Source organism: Dermacentor silvarum, chromosome 8 (genome assembly GCF_013339745.2).
Source record: "Dermacentor silvarum isolate Dsil-2018 chromosome 8, BIME_Dsil_1.4, whole genome shotgun sequence".
Lineage (NCBI taxonomy): Eukaryota > Metazoa > Arthropoda > Arachnida > Ixodida > Ixodidae > Dermacentor > Dermacentor silvarum.
Window position 1 is genome coordinate 28186195 of NC_051161.1, and position 16064 is coordinate 28202258.

A 16064-nucleotide genomic window follows, 5' to 3' on the forward strand; every position below is an offset into this window, starting at 1 on the left:
GTTCCCATAGAAAATGCTTCTGCTCTCACCCTATGTTCATGCTTAATCAGTTGCCACATGCACAACTGCATGAGTGATTGTTCACAGCCCAGGCAAATGCAGAAAAGGAAAGAAGCAAGCAAGAGCACTGACTTTCAATCAAATTTATCGCAGAAGCAAGGCATGTTTGTGTAGTAACTTAATCACCTGGTTACCAAGAGAAACAGTCATTACAAGACAGACAAGCGTGAATGCATGGTTTTCCAATTGCGTCATGTTCAAGAGCACTATGCACTCAATGCAGGACCCAATCTGAGAAGCAATAATTCTTTCAGCATCAGTGCAAACTGACACTGGATTTTACACCTAGCATCTCAGTAGCCCTATATACGAGCTTTCGAAAACAACAGCTTAGAACTGTGCTACTAGTTAATTTGAGGCACAGCCACAGTAGGACAGCGGAACCCCAAGTGACCATCATTGATGCCCTTCTACACGTGGTTGTGCCCTCTGTCTGGTGCACTGTTCCCTCTTGCAAGTACTGTATTTGCTCACATAATGAACGCACCCCCTACTTTTCTAATCCAAAAGTGTGTGTCTTCTTTCCCTAAGATAATGATCGCACCCCAAACTTTTTGCCGTGAAGTACGAGACACACGGTAGGATTCGGCATCCAATACAGCATTAGATGCGCAGCAACAGTAGCCAGATACGAGGCGTTTTGCTGTGACATAGTGCCGTATCAGATGTCTGCTTTGTGACAAAAGTAGGAGACACGCAGTACGATTCAGCGTCCAACGCGCCAGAACGGCCGCTGGATCCGAGGCGTGCATGCTAGGTGTCCAATTTGGTGCTGCGGCACAGCCAAACTCCTCAGATCCACTTGCTGTTCCGGCGTGTTGGACTCTGTATCGGACGCTGAATCATACCATGTCTCTTACTCTTTAGAGGTGGCTGCGGAAAAAAAAAATCACTCTACATTTTGTCCAGCATAATGAATGCACCCTCCAGCTTTGCGTAAATTTTCCCGGAAGAAAAGTGTGTTCATTATGCGAGTAAATACGGTATCTTTTTTCTGACAAGTGAAGTGCTCTACCCCTTTAGCACAATGGACAAGGCGATTGTTTGACTTTTTTTGACACACATAGTCATTTATCCACCGGACTTGAGTTGGCATACTTGCGCAGCGACTGAAGTATTTATGGAATGTTTCTTGTGCTCCTTCTGTGTTTTGTCCATGGTGCTAAATAATCTGTCATCAATTACCAACAAACCTGCTTTTACATTTTCAAAGTACCGAACAACATCCTCTTTTACTTTGTTGCAAGTAAAGCTGCTTAACAGGTACAGCCAACCACAAAATTTTATGGACACATGATATCAGAGAAGACTGATTATCTCTGCAGCTTCACAATGCAGCCCGGTATTCGCATTTCCAACCTCTACTAGCATATGCAAACAACATTGAGATGTACGGTTTTACTGGCTACTGTTACAGGCTGTTCCGAAAGTCAACATTCTCTGAGATATCGTGGTCCGTAAACTTTTGTAGTCAACTGTACATGCAGGGGGGTACACAACAGAAGGTTAGTGTTACAGGGCACCTAGTTTCACCGGGCACCTTGTTCCACAGGGGGCTTCATTTACATGGCACCATTTGTTGTACTGTACAGTACACTTAAAATGTACAGTACTTAATTCTAGCATTTTACTGTTTTATTTTCAGGTTTCAGTAGTTTTTAACACTACGGGAAAGACGCTGGAAATCTACAGATCTCGAGACAAATCTGCAAAGCTGACGCACATAACCCCGGATGATGTGAAAGCACTACACGGACAGACGCTATACGCCTATCTTCGCTGAAACTGTGCCTGCTTCCTAATTTATCATGCACATGGTAGTTGTAGTAAACTTATCCTGGTTTGCTCTGGTGCTTGGACTGTATAAAACTGTTCCGACAAAACAAACATGCTGTCAAGCTGCTCTGTATACAGCATCCTCCCACTATACACCTTTATTATTATTTCCCCCATCCCATTACTTTTGATGTGAAACATCAGAATTCATTTCTAGTAAATGTGTCTTCCTTCCTGTTTACATTGTTTGTGTGGTTTCTCTGTGTCATACACAAAGTTAAGGTAGTGGTTAAAGGAGCAGCCAGCACTGTGATACATACATGGCTGCTGTGTGTATCACATGCCACTTGCTTTGAATCATTAGACACTTTTTCCTTCAAAGCACAAGGTCGCGGGATTGAATCCCGGCCACGGCAGGTCGCATTTTGATGGGGCGAAATGCGAAAACACCCGTTGTACTTAGATTAGGTGCACTTTAAAGCCCCAGGTGGTCAAAATTACGTAGTCCCCCACTACGGCGTGCCTCATAATCAGATTGTGGTTTTGGCACGTAAAACCCTATAATTTTTTTTTCACTTTTTCCTTAACTGCAGGTGCGCTTCTCTGCATTGCACAGTTGCTTAGCTAATGTCGGCACTGGTCATGGTTCACTATTATTGCGATAGCAATTATATGGACACTCCAAGCGGATTTCTGCAGTCGCCGTGAAGTTCTGTGTAAAGTCCAAGGGCAATAAAATCGTTGCCGTATGCTTGAAAAGTGCTCAGATCGTCAGCGGTCTGTAGGGGTTCCTCGCTTGGGGGTGTTGTCGAGACAGCGCTGGAATCCCGGAAAGTGAGACCTCGGGCCAGCGCGTGCGCCTTCTCGTTCCCTCGCAAACCCTGATGAGCCGGTGTCCAGATCTGAGCACTTTTCAAGAAATTCTTAACCATTATAAGCTGGGGCGTAAGACTTACCCGAGAGCGGATAAGAACCTTACCAAAAGCGAGGAAGTATGTGAGGAAACTGCAAACAGGGGTATTTCCGACCCACAACTGTTGAGCACAATGGCATCCCTCGGTGTATAGCCCTCGGTGTACGCATTGTAATGGTATAGCGGACTTAGTCCACATGGTTTGGACCTGTCCTAACTTTGATGAGCCAGATAGATGCAGAGAATCCTGGGAGTCCTTGCTACTCAACGAAGAAGAAAATGCACAACGGCAAGTCATCGGTCTCGCCCTGACCGCCGCCGCGTCCCAAGGGATCCCGGTCGACCGTTAGGGAGGATGAGGTGGGTTTAGGTGAAGCCTCTACCCAGTCATCTAGTTGACGGGTGCAAATAAAGTCTCTTCTCTCTCTTGCCGTACTGCTGTATGTGTGAGTGAAACGTGGGCGAGGGACGCACGCTTTCATGGAGAGTGAACGCACAGCGGAGAGCAAACGTGACTTCTTCCGTCGCGCAAAAGGTTGTGGGAAGATGGGAGGGTGGGCGACACTGTGCTGCGGCACAAACTGCATATATTGCGAGCGGGCGCAAGGGGCACTGGAGACTATCTCACACGCAATGAGGAAAGCGGGAAGGCAGTGCGGCAGGGAGGGGGCGTGGCTTCTACTGGCCAGAAACTGCATACTTTTACTTTGCACGGCTGCTGGCGGTCGCACGCACCGTATCTTGAAAGGGCTCCTACCTACCTTTGGGCTGTGCTTTTGCTGCTCAGATTCCGTTGAAGCAATAGACAGCACGAACCTTTGCTCGCTGCTGCTGCCGCGCTCGCTCATGCCAGCGTTTTGGCAGCGGCTGTTTGCGAGCATTGAGTGTGATCTATTCATGTTTGCTTGTGTCTGCTGACACCATGCTTGTTAATTCAGTCAGTAATGGAATATGTCCTAGTTTATATAGCCGATAAAGCTACTGTCCTTACTTTGTATAGCTCTTTACTAATTTGCTATCACAATTGCTGCTTTGCTTTTTGGGTGAAACTGACTTTTTTATTTAATTTTTGACAAGTGAAGATGGAAGTGCTAGCTGCACATGCTGGTGCTTGTCCCTTGCACGGGATTCCATCACGAGAGCCTCGTCTAGATTTTCCATGTCATAGGACAAGCAAACTGTGCTTCTTCCCACTGTTTGTAAAAACGATAATGCTGCCATTAGTTTGTCCAACTGTCTTGCGGGAAAGCTAGGTTTAAATTTATAAAAAGAATTAAAGAGGACTTCTTGTTGACCTTGACCGCACAGTGTCTTAGTATTACTTTTGATACGCCGAGTTTGGCACCCCAAAATACTAATTTAAGCATGGGGATTGACACAAAACCCATAGTAATGCTGAATTAGTTTCAGGTTATAGCTTGACAAACGAGTTTCTGATTAATTAATTACTGTACTAATAATTTATAACTTAATAAATATTCCATTGTTTTTGGTACAAATCCCCATGATCAGAAATTAAGCTGAACAAATTGTTTTAATTTTCCGTGGGGTGGAATATACAGAAACTTAGAGTCGCAGCTTCGCCCGAAAGACGAATCATCAGTTGCAATAGCATAGCTGTACGGAGTAAAGATAGTAGTTTTATCGGCTGTATAACTTGGGCACATTCGCTTACTAACTGAATTAACAAGCATTGTGTCAGCGCGCACAAGCAAACATGAATAGACCACACTCGATGACCGCAGAAAACCGCTGTGAAAACGCTGGCGTGAGCAAGCGCGGCTGCAGCAGCGAGCGAAGGTTGGTGCGGTCTATCGCTTCAACGGAAACTGAGCGGCGAAAGCAGAACGCCTACAAAGGTAGGAGCCGTGTGCAGATCGCTATCAAGATATGGTGCGCGCGACCGCCCGCAGCCGCGCAAAGTACAAGTATGCGGTTGCTGGCAGAGTAGAAGCTGCACCCCCTCCCGCGCTGCTTTCCCCCTTTCGCGTGCGAGATTGAGTCGCCATTTCCCTAACGCAGTTGGGGCCGCAGCACAACGTTGCCCCCTCCCATCCCTCCACGGCCTTTCGCGCGACGAAAGACGTCGCGTTTGCTCTCCGCCGTGTGCATGTACGGCGCGCGGCAATGATTTTATCGCCCTTGGACTTTATACTGGACCTCACGGCGACGACGACGGCAGAAATCCGCTTGGAGTGTCCATATAATTGCTATCGCGATAAAAAAATTTCCCTTGATCTCCAATGCTCTTTTCTTGGTCTCAATGTTACATCCGCCAGGAAAAATCTAGATTGACAGTGACAAGAACTTTTATTGGTCCTGAGAAACTGGCCAGGGGGAGCCTTCGGGCTCCCTCAGGTCAAGTCGGTGGCTCCGCCCACGATGGCACCGGGAGGCGAAATCCCGTTGCGATGTCGGGGGCCCTCTGGACTGCCTGGAGTTGGATGTGGTGGTGGTCGCTTCTTAGGAACTCCTCCCACTGTTCCTTTGTGGCAAGTATAGAGTTTTCTATGGCTGGGCACAGCCAGAGCATGTGATCGAAAGAGCATGAGTCGGCTCCGCATTTGGGGCACGACTGCGGGAAGTGCGGGTCTATCCTGCTAAGGGACCGCGGAGTGGGGTACGTGCGGGTTTGTAACATTCTGAGCGTGCTAGCTTGTGGTTTATTTAGTTTTGGGTGAGGAGGAGAGAACCACCTCCTTTCCAAGCGGTAGTGTGAGACGATCTCGTGAAAGGTGCACAATGGGTCTTTCTGGATGCTAGTGTAGGAATTAACGTGACGGCGGCGAACGAGCCGTGCCGTCGTTCTTACTAAGAAGGCGGCGAGCCGAGCGGAGGCTGCGACGACCAGCGTCTCCGAAGCACACTGTCCACTAACTACATGGCTCCCCCTCGTTACTAGCCTCGTTACGAGGGGGGCCGTTGACGGCTGCGCGGGTCGTGAAATGCGCGCCAGCCGGTGAGCCCGTTCGTTGGGGTTGCAGCCGTGCGGTTGGATTGAGTCTCCCAGGTAGGTCGGGAACCATGAAATGTGGAAATATGCTTCCGTGCCAATTTGACCGAAATTAGTGAGCTTGTTGATCGCAATTCTATTCGCCCGTTTCGATAAGCGCCGCCGAAAAGGACCTAACGGCTGTACGGGAATCCCGAGAAGACGAAGAGGGGAGAATATGCGCTGTGTATGGCCAGGGCGATAGCCGCCTCCTCCGCCTCTAATTAAAATCTAATTAAAATCTAGATTGTTTTTTTTTGCAAACTCGGTTCATTTTCATTCATACCCTGCAAAGAGGCAATCAAAGGATGGTTATGCTTTATAGCATCACCATCAGTGTCACGGCTGTCACCCAGTTAACAGGTGATCTCAACTACAGTATATCTCAACTCTCGTGTGATCTTTCCGATCTCCTCCAAGCACGCCGGCCATGTTCTCATGTTCACGTGACGCGCCAGGTACTTCACAGTGTCATAAGGAACGCACAGAGAGAAAAAAAAATTCTGGGGACAACCTAGGGAGGAAATATCTGGTGTGACGTCAGAGCATCTATTGTTCACCGGGTCCAGCCGAGCTGCGGCGAAACGCATGTGTTTATTCCTCCTCCTCCAGACTCCGCCGGTATGGTGGCGCCATCTAGTTAAGGTGCCTGCAAACGCAGCGTGCGCAGGCGCAGACCACGAGATGCGATTCAGACGAGGCGCGCAATCAACGCGATTCCGATGTGAGATGTGCGCCACGTATTCTGGATACCTCTTCGGTACACGTTATGGCGTCTCCTCGCAAGGTACGAACCGCTGCTGAAGAAGCGAATCGTAGATCTACGTGCGCGGCTACAAACACGCATCACCGGGCTCAGCAGAGTGCTGTGCAGAGAGCATTACAAGCTGCAGCTCGCCGTCGACGCCCCGCGGACAGTTCAGATCGTTCTCATCAAAACGAGGCGTAGAGACTTTGTCGCGAAGACCCTGGTGTGCGTGGTGCCGAAATTGTAGCTACTCTTGAGCCGCTCCACCAGCGGCTGTGCCGCGCAGGCCTGTGACTTTTTGTTCAGGACAAGGTCTTATTTGATAATTTCACACGGGTTTGGCGTATCTGATTTGTCTATCTTGTAACCACTTCTAGAAAAAATGCCCACCAAATGTCGACGCTTAGGAAGACAAGGTGTACGTGTATTTGCGCGTGAAATGCGTTGCGAATAATATAGGAAATTATTAAATAACATTAAAAAGAGTAAGAATAGAAAGATATAATCGACATTTAATCATCGATTCATTTGAACCACCGTACATGTCGACCTTGTCGCCATTGGCGTCGACATGTGGTTGACCCTTTTTTTTACTTGTGTGTCATTTTCAGTATCACGCTATTCACAAAGTATCCTATATACGTATAGCTGTTTAGCGTTGTACATCCCTATAGCTGGATAACGTCGTATATAGCTTTGTAGCAATTACCGGTTCCGCCAGTACAAGTTCTTCTGGGATAAACGTGAAGACACGTAGTTTCGCAAGGGTCCAGATACGGCACTTCGACATTGAAACTTACACAACAGCACGAAGCAATTGAGAAGGAAATTCTACGCGAACGAGAGCGAAACGAATCGTTTTTTTTTTTTTTTTTTTTTTTTTTTTTTTTTGTCCTATCTTCGTGGCCTATCCGCCGCAGTGGGTTTGCGCCATTCTACAAGGGATGATCGTCATCATCGTCGCGTCGCGGGTGAGAACAATGCCCGCTCGAGCCTCGTGGTAGTTGGAAGAAGAACAGCAGTAAAAGCGTGACGAGATAACGGGTGGCGATCGCGGTCGGACTATTTGCTCGGTCCTCTTCAGGAGCGCATCCGGTTATCGACCGCTGGGGAAAGCAGGTCGGAATCTCGGTTTGTTGTATATATAACGGCGTGGCTTTCTCAACGGCCAGCAGACTGTGGGTGCCTGACAGCTCGATCGGGAATTTCGTTTCTCTCTTATCTGGGCAGCCCTGTCTCTCTCACTGGAGTCACCATGAGTCAAGGTAATTGGTCGGCTACCTTTTCACCCCCTCTTCTGTGTAGCCTTGATAGTTTCCTTCAGGAATTCACCAGTCAGCTATCGGCCGGTTGTCGACAATGTGAACGAGTTTGACATTTGTTCTTTTGCGGGAACTGACTCCGACTTTGCTGATTTTTTGTCATTCTTTTATTTATTTATTTATTTATTATTTATTTATTTATTTATTTATTTATTTATTTATTTAGTGCGGTCCCGAATGTAATTAACCCAGAGCTAGTACTCATATCTTTGCACAAAGTGAAGTTAGAACTTATGTGCTTGGAACTTCGGTGATATATATATATATATATATATATATATATATATATATATATATATATATATATATATATATATATTGCGAGACAGCTGTTAAACCTCGACGGTTTATTATGCAGGCCGCGCGCCGAAGCGAATGACGCTGGCCATGATGATGAGTATATACAGATGAAGAAGATGAAGGGTAATATAATGCTCACACAATTACCCCCGCGCATGGAAGCGGCCAACCTGGCCGCTGGCTATGGCGGCGAACGCCGTATGAAAGGCTTTAAACGTGAAACATGCACAATCTCTGTGGTACGGCAACGGCCGTCCAAAGGCGTAACAACGGGCGCGACACGATAGTTAACTGGCGAAGTCTGTTCCTGAACTGTGTAAAGCCCGACAAAACGGGACTGAAATTTCTCGCATAAACCAGGAACGCGAACTGGAGTCCACAGCAACACTTCGTCTCCAGGCTGGAAAGAAACGACACGGTGGGATGCATCATAGCGAGTTTTGCGGTCTTGTTGACTGGCGTCGGTGTTGAGGCGGGCGTGTTGGCGACACTGGGTAATTCGCGAAACAAATTGCTCACACGTTGATGTGGACGAGGGCACGGGGACGTCAAAGAAAGAGACGTCGAGGACAGTGATTGGTTGACGACCATACACAAGGAAAAAGGGTGAGTACCCCGTTGTGCGTTGGACGGCCGTGTTGTAAGCGAAGGTGACGAATGGGAGAATAACATCCCAATTGGTGTGATCAGGGTTGATGTACATTGAAATCATGTCGGACAGCGTACGATGAAAGCGCTCTGTGAGGCCATTAGTTTGAGGGTGGTAGCTGGAAGTCGCTTTATGGATGGTATTGGACGCACGGAGAACATCGTCGAGAAGTTTAGACAGAAAGGTCCTGCCGCGGTCACTCAAAAGGATACGTGGGGCTCCGTGTCGTAAAAAGATGGCTTCCAAGAAAAAGGAGGCAACCTCCGCTGCGGAACCGGAAGGTAGTGCGGCTGTTTCAGCGTACCGTGTCAAGTGGTCTACAGCTGTGACAATCCATCGTTTACCGCCAGCCGATAAGGGTAGTGGTCCATACAAGTCGATACCAACTACAGCGAAAGGAGCTTCAGGACACGGGACAGGTTGTAGCAGTCCAGCCGGAGGTGAGGTCAGTCGTTTGCGGTGTTGGCAGAGCGAACAGGAAGCCACGTATTTTGCTACGCTTGTTGCAAGTCCAGGCCAACAGAAGCGGCTGCGAATTCGCTCATAGGTTTTATGAAAACCAAAGTGACCGGCAATGGGATCGTCATGAAAGGTCTCCAGTATCTGGGTCCGAAGTGATCGGGGAACTACAGGGACCCAACGGTGTCCTTCGGGATGAAACACGTACCGGTATAGCACCGAATTTTCAATCTTGTGGTTCTTCAACTGCCGACGGAGTCGAGCGTTAGGTGTGCGAGAGGATCCCCGAATACGTTCCATAACGGAGTGGCAGTAACCCCTGGGGTCACTACGTTGGCAAGTTGCAAACGTATGAGAATGGCTAGGTGGGAGCCGGTCGAGAGCTGCGAGTGAAGGAAATGCAGGAGAGACGTCCGGCGGGTTGCTCACGGAAGGTGGTAAGCAGGCAGTGTTAGAAGACGGTGGTAGGGGACAACGAGAGAGAGCATCAGCATCCTGGTGTTTCTTTCCAGACTTATAGGTGACGTCGAAGTCGTATTCTTGTAAACGAAGTATCCAACGGCCGAGACGACCCGTTAAATTTTTTACCGTCGCCAACCAGCACAAGGCGTGGTGATCAGTAACGACCGTAAAGTGGCGGCCGTGCAGATAAGGCCGGAATTTTTGGACGGACCAAACAACGGCAAGACACTCTTGCTCGGTAATCGTATAATTTTTCTCTGCAGGGGTTAGCGTGCGACTTGCGTATGCGACCACACGTTCTTCGGAAGTTTGCTGACGTTGCAGAAGAACAGCGCCGATACCATAGCCGCTGGCGTCAGTATGTAGAAGAGTGGGTGCGGTGTTGTCGAAATGACAAAGCACAGGTTCGGACGTGAGGGCACGCTTGAGGGCGTCAAAAGCAGTTTGGCATTCGTCCGACCATACATAGGGAGCTCCAGAAGGAAGTAGTTGATGGAGCGGCGCCGCAATGGTGGCAAAGTTACGTATGAAGCGTCGGAAATACGAGGCTAGGCCAAGGAAGCTACGCAAGTCTTTGGCGCGTTGAGGCCTGGGGAAGCGCAGGACAGCGGTAATCTTATCGGGGTCAGGTCGAATGCCCTCCTTGCTGACAAGGTGTCCGAGTACTTTAATGGTTTTGCTGGCGAAGTGGCACTTTTTTGTATTGAGCTGAAGGCCGGCCAGCAGCAGAGAGGCATGTCAAGACTTCGTCGAGGCGCTGCAAGTGCTGATGGAAGGTCGACGAAAATATGACGATGTCGTCAAGGTAGCATAAGCAAGTCTTCCACTTTAGGCCCCGTAGTACGGTGTCAATCATCCGCTCAAATGTGGCGGGAGCATTACACAGGCCGAAAGGCATTACGTTAAATTCGTAAAGTCCATCGGGAGTGGCAAAGGCAGTTTTTTCCTTGTCTTCTTCGTGCATGGGGATCTGCCAGTATCCGGAGCGTAGATCAAGGCTGGTGAAATACTCCGCGCCTTGTAATGAATCTAATGCATCATCGATTCGGGGAAGTGGATATACATCTTTGCGGGTTATTTTGTTCAAGGCACGGTAGTCTACGCAAAATCGCACGGAGCCGTCTTTCTTACGCACCAAAACGACAGGTGACGACCAAGGGCTGGAGGAAGGGCGGATAATGCTTCGTTTCAGCATGTCGGCAACGTGAGTATCGATGATCTGGCGTTCGGAGGAAGAAACGCGATATGGCCGCCGGCGCACGATGGAAGTTCCATCTGTGTGTATGCGATGAGCCGTTGCAGAAGTCTGTCCCAGAAGAGGAGAGTGCAAGTCGAAGGAGTCTTTATGCTTAGATAACAACGCCAGTAACTCTTCCGTCTGCTGTGGCGTTAGATCAGTGCTGATTGCACCAGCGAGAACAGAAGCAGGGGCTGGCTCTATAGCGGTAGGTGCCTGTGAAAAAGCAGTAGTCGAGGTAAGCACAGAGACAGGCTGAGTGTCCAAGACGCAAATGACAACAGCGCCTTTAGGAAGAAGTACTGGCTCAGTGGTTGTGTTGAGTACAGCCAAAGTGGCCGTACCGTTGGTGAAGCGAACAAGGCTAGGTGCCAGAGCAATCCCTTTGGATAGGCAACGAGCTGATGGTACAACTAAAACGTCACCATCGGCGATGTCAGAGTTAACTACAAGAAGTTGTTCGCGGCCAGGAGGCACCATACAATCGTCAGCAGTTCGTAAGCGAAGGCGCGGGTCGGGCACGTCGTCGGAATTGTCGGTCTCGGTCAACTTAACGAGGCGTTGACGGCACGAAATAAAAGCGGACGCGGAAGAGAGAAAGTCCCACCCTAGTATAAGCATGTGAGCACAGGAAGGCAACACGGCGAACTGAATATGGTGGCGAATCCCGTCAATCGAAACTCGAACTGTGCATTGCGCCGATGGCCGAATCACAACATTATTTGCGCCATGTAGAATAGCTCCATTGTAAGGTGTGGTAACCTTGCGTAGACGAGAGCACAAGTCAGCGTGAATAACAGAAATATCTGCGCCCGTATCAATCAATGCAGGAACGGGTACACCTTCTACACACACTAATAAAGTATTGGCCGGGCACACTGGAGGAATTGTAGTCTGTGCGGGCCATGCAGCTTTCCCTGCAAAGACTGCGCCATCTAGTTTTCCGATCGGTAGTCAGGAGTGCGGGAGGCCGGTAGCAGAGGTGATGTCGAGCGTCGGAGAGGGGAAGGCGAGCGGCGGCGCCCTGGACGGTAGTTGCGAGGCTCTTCGGGATTTGGAGGCGGAGTAAGTGAGCGTTGGGAAAGCCGGCGCTGGTAGGGACTTGGAAGAGGCAATGGGTCTCGCTCGTAAACATCGTAACCACGGCGTTCGTCCTGTTGTCGTCTGCGACAAAAGCGCGATATGTGCCCGCGAATACCGCATTAATAACAAATGGGGCGGGGTGAAGGCCGGGTAGGGTAATATGCTACATGTGGCAGGTGCACGAGGTGCCAGAGTCGCCAGATGGTTGGGAGTAGCAGGAGCAGGAGGCGTTGTCTGAACGAACGCTGGTTGCATAGCCCCAACCTGAGCATACGAGGGCGCCGGCGAAGGAGGGACACAGCCCACAGTGCAGGTCATGGAGGACAGCTCCTCTTTGATGATGTCGCGCAGGCCAGGAACCGAAGGTTGCGGCTGAAGAACGGGAGGACTGCGCAGGCCGTACACTTGGAGCTCCTCGCGTATGAGAGTCCGAATCAGGACACGCAGGTCCGTATCGGAGGAAGGAGGCGTGTCACAGGCGACAGGTTGTAAACGGATGGCCTGCAGGGCGTCCAGATGCTGGCAAGTCGCGATAACATCGTTAACGGTATTTGGATTCTTAATGGCCAGTGCGTTGAACGCGACGTGGGCAATGCCCTTGAGGATATGGCGAACACGATCTGATTCAGTCATGGCTGCGTCAACCCGGCGACAAAGGGCGAGGACGTCCTAGATATAAGAGGTGTATGTTTCCCCGGGAAGTTGCATGCGTGCATCAAGCTTTTTCTTGGCTACCTCAGAGCGGACGTTGGGGGCGCCGAAAATTTGCCGAAGCTGGTGTCTGAAAGCCGCCCAGTCAGGGAAGGAGCGCTCATGGTTAAGAAACCAAGTCCTGGCAACGTCAGTGAGGTAGAATGCGACGCTCCGAAGCTTGTGAGAATCATCCCACCGGTTAGACTCACTCACTCGGTCATAATTGTCCAGCCAGTCGTCAACGTCCTCACTAGGAAGGCCAGCGAACATGGTGGGATCGCGCTGCCGCGCGCTGACGGTCCATGAAGGAACGGCCGGTGGGGCAGAGACGGTGACGCTAGGGGCTCCTGGTGGATCTTCTTGGGGCATGGTGGCGGAAAGGCGGGGCAAGCAGCGACCGGAACGAAGCTCCAGGGACACTCGAAGTCGTAGAGGACCAAGGGATCGAGAGCACTCTCCACCACTTGCGAGACAGCTGTTAAACCTCGACGGTTTATTATGCAGGCCGCGCGCCGAAGCGAATGACGCTGGCCATGATGATGAGTATATACAGATGAAGAAGATGAAGGGGTAATATAATGCTCACTATATATATATATATATATATATATATATATATATATGGTGTCCCATCTATCATGCACCAAATTTTAAAATATGCAGATGCTACGTAGGTGGACAGAACCAAGGCAATATTGTTTGCCGTCGCTTGGCGATGCTAAGATTAATCTTAGCATTCCGTCTGATTGCATAATTAGTCTTAATTCATTAATCAACTTCTGGAATATTATAATTAGATGAAAGTGTCAATGAGAAAATTGTAGAGCAACATGAAAAACTCCTGACACGGCTTTTTCTATTGCTCAATACGTGCTACATAAAAGTGCTTTTCCGAGCGTGAATGAAGCCTGCGAATACACGCAAAATTGCTGCGCGACTGGCAGCTCGAGGCACTTTGCGTCTATTCGCGGGCTACTTCCACGCTCGGAAAAACACTTTTATGTAGCACGTATTGAGCAACAGAAAGCTGTATCGGGAGTTTTTAATGTTGCTCTACAATTTTATCATTGACTTTTTTTCATTTAATTATATGTGACACTGTTGATTATTTAACTAAGGCTAATTATGTGATTAGGCGGAATGTAAGAAATATCCTGAGTATCTCCAAGCAACGGCAAACAGCCTTACCTTGGTTTCCAACTACGTGGAATTTGCATACTTTTACCTCTTGGTGCATGATATTTGAGACACCCTGTAAAACAATCACTGATGTCGGGTGTGTCCAGCAACTTCCTTCCTTTTTTTTCACGCTTCTTCGACTTAACACACAAACGGGACCTTAAGACGGTCTAAATAAACAAAACTATGTTGCATTGTTGCATATGGCGGATATATCCACCCTTATCTTTGTGAACCGGTTTGAATGAAGGGACAGCACTTCGTTCGATGGTTATGCACTTCAAAATCAGACATCGCGTGGCTTGTTTTCGCTTCTTAGCACTGCATTTTATTTTTCGCCTAAGTAATAAAACCACCGTGTTATTTGAGATATTGTAGTTTACGTTGCGCACAAGATAAGCCGGCATGGCTATATACAGGGCCTTCTATGTTAAACTAAAGGTAATTTCAATAAAAACGCTATAGTAGCTGCGCAAGATCTGATTGCACGGGCGGTTTATGCGCTTTGGAGGGCACACTTTTCGCGAGAAATAAGAGCCGTCAAACACATAATTAACAAAACTTCTTAATACATTTTTTGTCATCACGATTATGGTATATATGTTTATATCTGAAACGTTAACACCATCGCATGTGAAGATAACTTCACTTTGATTCTCCTGGGGAGTTTGTTCCCGAGATATTCGTCACCAAATTTTACACTTGCTAATTTCGCATTCGGGGCCGTCAGAATAGAGAAATTTTTTAATCGAATACGAATATCTTAAAAACACGGGCATCGAATATCGCCATGAGTACCTACTGACAGAGTTGTTCTTCCGCTCGGACGCTGTTCTTTCCTGAAAGTAGGTGATATTTTAATATATTTTTTTTATTGTCGGCTCTTGTTGAGCTGCTGGATTGTTCTCGTACTTTGGCTGCAGGAACTCAATGATCTTCGATTAAAATAATTCAAAGTTGAGTTCAATTGTAAACAGAGACACTAGAAGTTACACGGCGCGAGTATTCCACAAGGAAAGCGAATACAAAAATGAAAATGGCTGATCAAAGGCCTCGGGACAGTCCGTCGCCATGATCTGACACTTGGGAGATGCCCATAGTCTCAGAAATATCTAATAGCTCCGCCTATATAAGGTGGTTCGTTGGGAAAGTGGAAAGGTTGACGCTGTCTTCTGCCGCCCTTTTGGGAGCACGGCTCACCAAGTTTAACGCCAACGGAGAAGGGGAAAGAGGGAGAGAGATAAATAAGATAGACAGGACAGGAAGGAAGAGAGATTATGGCAAGAACGCAGCAGGCTGGTCGGCAAGATCCCGGGGAGGGGCCGTCCGATAGATTTGGCATTTTATGGCAAGCATCAGGTGGACATGCTGGGCTGTCTCCGTGGTGGGCAGCTGGGTAATGTTGTAGGGCTAAAGTGTCCGCTTGGGGGAGGCAGGATTAGGCGGGAGAGCCCCGTCGAGTCCAGGAATTCGACGACGCTAACGAAGAGCGAAGCCCTGCGTTCGGCAGGGACGGATGATGCGGCTCTCTGATCAGGCCGGAAGGTCGGCCCAGACCCAGTCGTCGTAACTCCTGATGGAGCAAGTTGCGTTGTTGGTTGTGTGCATGGGAACGCGAAGAGCCTGGTGTCCCAGCTTTTTGGTGTCGCCACAGAAAGCACAAGCCGGGGAGGACGCTTTACCAAGCCTATAGAGCCGAGCCGCAGTCCAGCGACAGCCTGTTCGCATCTGCAGAAGGGTGGAGGTGTCCCTCCGCGAAAAATCAACGCGCCTATACTGGGATGACAGGCTTGGAGGTGTCGCTGCCTGGTGCAGTCACCCGCTGTGACGGCGGGACAGAGGGGCGTCGCTGCGATGGGCGTCTTTCACCAGGGCATCTGCTTCTTCATTCCTGGGTATACCCCGTCGTTCGCGAGGTGCAGACGCACCCCGCTTTTTGCACTGCAGCCAGCCGCATTGAGATGAGAGCTAACCCCGTGCTAGCTCTCTAGGTCGCTGCAGGCCGAAGAGCGCCACATTGGAATCGCTGAACATCGCCACCGGGTGATCGGGCTGTTCCTCTGCGATGAAGTCGGCGGCAAAGTGGAGGGCTAGCTAACTCTGCGGAGGTATATAGATCGAGCTCGCGTGTGCTGGAATGCGGCATTGCTTGCTCCTCCGCAAAGAGGAGCACACGCCTCGATCTACGCAT

At 49.1% G+C, this 16064-nt stretch overlaps 1 protein-coding gene across 3 annotated transcripts in view; it reads left to right on the plus strand.

The window, feature by feature from the left end:
* LOC119460907 (uncharacterized) overlaps nt 1–16064 on the plus strand; it is a 60640-nt gene that overhangs the window by 9116 nt on the left and 35460 nt on the right. For 2 of the 3 annotated variants that reach the window (XM_049672512.1, XM_049672514.1), the window contains exon 1: nt 7627–7754. The exons of the other annotated variant lie outside the window; for it this stretch is intronic. In XM_049672512.1, the coding sequence (XP_049528469.1) occupies nt 7745–7754 (10 nt within the window). In that variant the 5' untranslated portion in view covers nt 7627–7744. Of the gene's footprint in view, nt 1–7626; nt 7755–16064 lie in introns of those variants that run through there. 3 annotated transcript variants of the gene reach the window in all.